At 47.9% G+C, this 7,500-nt stretch overlaps 1 protein-coding gene across 1 annotated transcript in view; it reads right to left on the bottom strand.

The window, feature by feature from the left end:
* LOC134087921 (cadherin-4-like) overlaps nt 1–7,500 on the bottom strand; it is a 325,999-nt gene that overhangs the window by 16,599 nt on the left and 301,900 nt on the right. Inside the window, exon 12 of the mRNA XM_062541767.1 lies at nt 439–581. Coding sequence (XP_062397751.1) covers nt 439–581 — 143 coding nt within the window. The remainder of the gene's footprint in view (nt 1–438; nt 582–7,500) is intronic.

Genomic DNA, 7,500 nt, shown 5'->3' on the forward strand with positions numbered 1-7,500 from the left:
CTCTCCTGTAGGACATATCTTAGAACAGTAAGAAGAAGCCAAACACAACTCAATGCAACACCGGAAGGAACAAAGCATCACACTCAAAGTGAGGGTAGAATACACCGTAACGCTTAGTAGAACATAGACCGTATGCTGCACTGTGCTCTGTTTGAAACTACAACTGCAACACTCTGCTTTTATTACTTAGGACATGTGCACACGTAGCCAGGTATCTTTAAAAATTGAGGTCTTTGTGTGCGGTTTGCCCTTTTCTTCTACATGAAAACTCCATTTTTGGTCACTGAAAACCGTTATTTTTGTAAACACTTTGGCCTAAGTGGAGAGTTTCGAAAAATCATTTTCAGTGTTTGAAAAGTAGAATGTTTTTTTTTATAATTGCCCGGCTACATGTGGATACAGCTTTAGCCTAAAGGGCTCTCAGACACACTCACTCACCATTATCTGCTGCTAGGAATGTAGCCTCGTAGATGTTGTTCTTGACGAAGATGGACTCACGGTCCAGCACAGCAGTCGTGTAGATTTGCCCGTTGCTGGAGTTGATGGTCAGCCAGTTGGCAGGGTCGGACAGCTTAGCGTACCTGTGAAATGGGCAGGAGAGGTACAGGTTAGCGTACCTGTGAAGGGGGCAGGAGAAGAATAGGTAAAATCCCACAGACAAACCCGGCTGTGTGGGCTCAAGCAGAGAGCAGATGAGATATGGTGTCATTCTAGATGCCCATTAGGATGTTTGGAATATGATTCTTTCCTTTTTCGTTGGGATGTGATTTTCATTCCCGTTAGGAGGTTGTGATATCTGTAAGATTGGTTTATGACGGAAGGCACATTTACTATCTTTATAGTTTAAACTCAATCACAACCAACACACACACACACACAGACACACACAGACACACACACACACACACACACACACACACACACACACACACACACACACACACACACACACATGCAACACACACACACACACACACACACACACACACACACACACACACACACACACACACACGCAACACACAGACATACAGGCCCAGTCACACACAGACTTCCACAGACTGAATTAGTTGTGACCTTCACAGTGCTGAAACACACTCACTGCTGTTCTTTCGCCTGCAGCTTACAGTCAATTTCCCCTTATTTCCCCATCCCTGTGCTCTGTGCCCCTGAGCCAATTACCTTGTCTGTTTAACACATACAGTCAGAGAGGACAAAAGACAGACATGGTGGAAGAAAAGCAGAACCAGTCACAGAAAGAGAGAGAGAGAGGCTTATCACTCCTTTATAAAACCAATATTTAGGTGTTTAAATACTACTATACAATACACTGTCACTACCACATGTGTTACAGCATCAATCGGACTATATTTCCACACACTACTTACTCATACCTTAAAACTCCCGTGATTTTGCGCTTTCTTGTTCTCCAAATGTCCATTTTATTCTAAACCCAATAACCTCCCCTCCCCTCTTATTTTAACCTTGTACAGGATGCCTCCCATGAAAAGCTCAGATATAACACTTCCCTCTAAATTTTCAAATCAGGCACCCAAGATCCCAAAAAGCTCTCCTCTCCACTGCACTCCATTCCACTCCTCTCCTCTCCTCTCCTCTCGTCACACACATTATCTAATCAGCTTGCTCATAGTCATGCAGTTACACTCACTCTCTCTGTATCACTTCATCCAATTTGCTGCTGGTAATTATTTTTAAGCTGCAGCTTATACATCTCTAATTGAATATCTTGGCACTTTTCCCCACATTTATTTTCACCATCAATACATTATTAACTCTCACAATGTGTGCATGTGATATTGGAGACATATTTTTGGATGTTACTGTTGATTGCTGGAGAGGGATTATTATAGTATTACACCAAATTTCAAAATAGTCTGAATCACATTTACACACAAACACGTGCAGATATTATGAGACGTGTACATTATTCTCACACAGAGACACACACTTTTTCTCTTAGACTCTGTCTGTTTGGGTCCCTCAAATGAAACTGTGTGTGTGTCTGTGTGTGTGTAGTGTATAGTGTGTAGTGTGCAGTGTATCTGTGTGTCTCTCTGTGTGTGTGTGTCTGAAACAGAAGCACCAGATACCCTTTTGGATTAAAGGGATCAGTTGTAGCATGAGAGAAGTAACCTGTCTTGTCCTCGACTGCCATCAGATCGTTATGTTCCCTTTCCAAAAAGGACTGCATGGCTATCTATAGGACTCAGTGTTCAGTGATCCTTCAACACATATAGGATCACTCAATCCCTCTGTCTTCCTCTCTCAGACACACCGTGTGCACACACTCACACACACACACACACACACACACGCACATATACACACACACACATGCACTCACACACACACACACACACACACACACACATGCAGACACTCACACACACACACACACACACACACACACACACACACACACACACACACACATGAAAGCCGCAGTAAGTCTGTGATCTCTGTGCTCGGCCAGTGCCCACAGAGAAGAGGGGAGGGGAGGCGGCGGGAGGATTCTTTTTTTACCCAGCATGCATCAGCAGGACGCGGGGCAAGAAGCGGGGATCTGAGGGGAGACATTACAGGGCCAGAGAGGAGGCCGCCAGCACCCACAGCCTCTAACTGGCAGCCTGTGAAATTACCACGGAGGGGGAAGAGTGTCTGTCACACACACCAGCATGGCCTTGCCTCCCCCTCACTGGAGCCCAGTTACGAGGGGGAGAGACAGAGAGAGACAGAGAGAGAGAGAGAGAGAGAGAGAGAGAGAGAGAGAGAGAGTGATAGAGAGAGTGAGAAAGAGAGAGTGTGTCTGTCTATTACAAAGAGGGAAAGTGTGTACTTGTGTCTGTCTATTACAGAGAGAGAAAGTGTGTGTGTGTGTGTGTGTGTGTGTGCGCATGTGTGTGTGTGTGTGTGTGTGTGTGAGAGTGTCTGTGAGAAAAAGAGAGCGAAGAGAAGAGAGAGAGAAGTGAGAGAGAGATAGAGATTGAAAGAGAGATGAGACAGAGTGTGTGTGTCTTTGTTAAAGCAAAAAAAGTTTGTCTAACAGAGTGTGTGAACGAAAAAGAGTGTGTGCATTCTGAACGACGGACCGAAGGAATGTGAGGACCGCTGCTGCTCTTTTCTCCTGGAGTACCTCCAACCTGCAGTGAAAAGGCTAAGGCTGAGGTCTCTCGTCTGTACAGTAGTATGTATGGGAGCCCCAGCCTAGACTGCTACATACACAGCGCTAGCTGCAGGTGAATAGAAGGCTGAATAGTGATGAAGACGTGTGTGTGTGTGTGTGTGTGGATGATTTCCTCTGAACACTTTGAACTCTTGCTAAGACATCTACCTGAATTAACTCTTGCGACTCCTACTGAGGTAGGAGAGAGAGAGAGAGAGAGAGAGAGAGAGAGAGAGAGAGAGAGAGAGAAAGAGAGACCACAGATGAGAGAGAGAGAGAAAGAAAAGAGGTAGAGACCGAGCAGATTGGAGAGCTGGAGAAAAGCGAGGGAGCTTGCGAGGGAAAGGTTAATGACTCCGCGCTCTCCTATTCCTCCAGACCTTTCTCATCTCACTGCCTGTGCAGTTACAAAGGAGCCGGCAGACCTTTTTTTTTCTTTCAATTCTTCTATCTGGAAATATTAAAACAGGATTAACGCCCAATGACGATAAAAGGCATTACACAAAGGTCTAATCCCTACGCGCCAGACCCCTTCACTGTTTCAGTCAGCCTTTTAATTAAGCTCCCCAAACAGTAGTTAACACAGATATAATACAACTTATATGAAGTGTATTGAATGTGAAATAGTCCTCCAGCGCATGCCAATTTCCACGGCTCCTACAACGCAATTATTCATTATTTTAGCCCATTAAAGAAAACAAATGACAACTTAACGGCCATTCCGGCAGGTCCGGGGTTCAGATTCTAATCTCCACTGCCCGTTTCAGACGCCACTTCCTCTAATTAATTTCCAGCTCTGTGTAAGATTTGTGAGAATGGTTAATTAAAGCGTGGCACCTCGGCTTCGTCCGGTAAAAGACGGAACCGTGAAGACGGAGCCACGCCGGACTATGAAATACGGCGGCGGCCGCCGCGATCGTGGAGATATTCGAGAGGTTTCAGGTTCTCCCGTCGATCCATTCATAACCCCTTCAGACACGACCGGCGCTATGATACAAAGGTGCCACCACTGCTACCGCTGGCTGTGAGTGCTGGGCTTCAGCTGTGTGGCGTGTGAGGGGTTACAAGATGCCCGGACAGGAGAACTCTAGCTGGGCACCTCAACAGAGCACGGGACCATGACCTGAAGGAGCAATATGGTGCTCAGGGTTTTCCAGAAAATTGAAGCAAACACAGTTCCAGGTCACTGTGTGTGTGTGTGTGTGTGTGTGTGTGTGTGTGTGTGTGTGTGTGTGTGTGTGTGTGTGTGTGACTGTGTGCAGTGCACACATTTAACCCCAGCTGTGTGTGAGTGTGCATTCTATGCTATGATGAAGGGTGCTAATCCTTTTTATTGTTGGCCACTCTTCTAGAGGAGCTTCATTAGAGAAAGAGAGACAGAGACAGAGAGAGAGAGAGAGAGATAGAGAGAGAGAGAAATGGAGAGAGAGAGAGAGAGAGAGTAGGAGAGGAAAAATAATCTCAGTGTTGACCCCAGGCAACTACCCTCATTAATTACCTCCAGATAACACATTCTTTGGGAGTTAACTGCCAGGTTGAGCAGCTGAAACGCTTCAGCTGAAGACTTTCCTTCATTACTCCCCCTAATGCTTGGAGGATAATTCCGGAAAAGAAAGACAGTAAGAAAACGCCTGTTAGAGAACGGGGCGAAAGAGAGAAAGATAGAGGAAGAAAGAGAGAGAGAGAGAGAGAGAGAGAGAGAGAGAGAGAGAGAGAGAGAGAGAGAGAGAGAGAGAGAGAGAGAGAGAGTGGAAAAACTGAAGGAGAGGAATGTGCCGACTGGACGAGTGCAGGTTGTGGCGAGGCCTGGGGCTAGCCGCTCGGCGCGGAGAGTTAATTTGCGAGCCGACAGCTCATTAGATACAGGTATTACTGCTGAGTGTTTACCTGTCTCCGGGCAGCCACCCCACACACACTCTCACTCTCTCTTTCTCCCTCTCTCTCCTCCATTAGTTGAAATTCCAATCAGTTGCCTCGGATGGCCCCGCGGAGGCCCCTCCAGTCGACGGATAATAAACTCATAACCGCCTCTGCTCTCCACACCGCCCAGTCTCTGCCATTTGCATGCCCACTTCCCATTGTCTCTCCTCCGTGGCCTGGGAGCGTGTCAAATGAAGTGGGGGCGTATGGGGATGGGTGGGTGGGTGTGTGGGTGGGGTTTTGGGTGGATGTGTGTTTTGGTGGACATGTGATGGACACTTGAATGGGTCAGGCTGTCCCCGAGATCTGTCCCACTTCTCTCCTTCCTGTCTTCCTGGTCGACGAGCGGCGCAGTTCGTCGCCAACTCACCCCATCCCTCCTCCCACCTCCGCCGCTCTCCAGCGCGCCGTCTCCCTCCCTCCCTCTCCGCACCACGGCTCCGTCGAGCACGCCTCTCGGCGGGAGCTAATCATCCCATTGGCAGAGATCATAAAGAGCTCCGACTCGGCCTTGTCAAACTGTGAATATGCTCCCTCATTAAGGACCCCCCCCACACACACACATACACACACACACTCACACACCCTCCCCTCACACACTCGTGCTCCGAAAGCAGACAGATGGGCAAAAAATAACACCTGCATGCTTTAACTCTGCCAGCATGCAGAAGGTAAAGTAGTTAGAGAGAGAGAGAGAGAGAGAGAGAGAGAGAGAGAGAGAGTATGAGAGAGAAAGTGAATAAGGAGGACAGCGGAAAGGAAGATGAGATGAGGTGTGGGTATTTTTTATTTCTTGTTTTTTTTGGCATGCATGCCATTTCCATTTTTGTAATTTGTGGTGCTGCGCGAGACGAGTGTGGAGATTGTGTGTGTGAATGCTCCGTGCTCTGATTGCCATGCCTCAAGTGATATTTGTGTAAATGTTGTCATGCTGATAATGAATATGGAATGGAGTAGAAAATCAAGCTGGCATCGGAAGAAAGAAAATACTGCGGCTGAAACAAACACACATAATATGGTAGCGAAAAAGAGGACAAAAAGCCCGGTACAGAATCACACGTACATGTATTTGTATACGTTGTATGAGTTTAGGCATGCATTATTCCCATATGGACACGCTCACAGACACATACACAGTACATGCTTTTCATTTCAAATCAATATTTTGGACACTGTTTGGATATCGGCAAGTGTTGTTCACCTCAGGGACAGACAAAGAGAGGCAGGAGGGAGGGACAGTGACAGAAAGAGAGTGAGGGAGAGAGAGTTGGAGAGAAAGGGAGGCACACACACACACACACACACACACACACACACACACACACACACACACACACACACAGGAGGGCTTGGACAGGCTACCTGTCAGAGGCAGACTGGCGTGGTGATGCGTGGGATTCAAGCCGAGTGAATAAATGATTACCCACAACACCCTGTGTGTGTGTCCGTGTGTGTCTGTGTGTGTGCGTGTGTGTGTGTGTGTGTGTGTGTGTGTGTGTGTGTGTGTGTGTGTATGTGTTGTATGTGTGTTGTGTGTGTTTGTACACATCACTTTCCATGGATCCATCTGGTGTCTGCCATGTTACATCCCAGCCCACTCTACCCCCCCCCCCCCTTCCCCACCACCCACCACGTCTCTTTTTCTTCAACTCTCTCTGCCCTCCATCCCTCCATCCCTCTCTCCCTCCCTACCTCCCTCTCCCTTTCTCTCTGTCCTCTGTCCAGCATCCTCACCTCGTGCAGTCGCTCCTGAGCCCTGGGCTCATATCCACCCTGTGTGTCCCAGCCCTGCTCTGCTGTTGTGTGTGCTGTGCCCATTGATCTGGATCAGGAGAAGCAGAGTGGGGACCTGGGACTGACTCGGGAACAGTCAAACACACACACACACACACACACACTCCCCTCCTCGGCCCAGCGCAGTTCATGCAACGAGGACTGGGGCCCAGAACTCAGCCAGCGTACCCAATTTACAGAGAAACACCAAACAAGGGAGAGGGCCCGGAACAATGTGCCGCATCGATCTGCAATCTCCTGACCTCCATGGCGGAGCTGGCTTCTTAATGGATGCTGGCCACACACACGCACGCACACACACACACACACACACACACACAGTACACACATACACAGCACACAACACACAATACACAACACACACTTTCCAACTTTTGCCAACAGTGTAGTTCTATCCAAGTTTTGATTTGCAGGGTCCCTGTTTGCTCACTCAAACAAGCGGAAAGATAATTGACGGCCGCGAACGCGATCGTTCACAGCTCTGTTGACGACGGACGCGATTCTACAAACACACATGCACACACACATACACACACACACACACACACACACACACACACACACACACACACACACACATACACTCATTATCCACAAATGGG

Source organism: Sardina pilchardus, chromosome 7, assembly GCF_963854185.1.
Source record: "Sardina pilchardus chromosome 7, fSarPil1.1, whole genome shotgun sequence".
In the NCBI taxonomy this organism is placed as follows: domain Eukaryota; kingdom Metazoa; phylum Chordata; class Actinopteri; order Clupeiformes; family Clupeidae; genus Sardina; species Sardina pilchardus.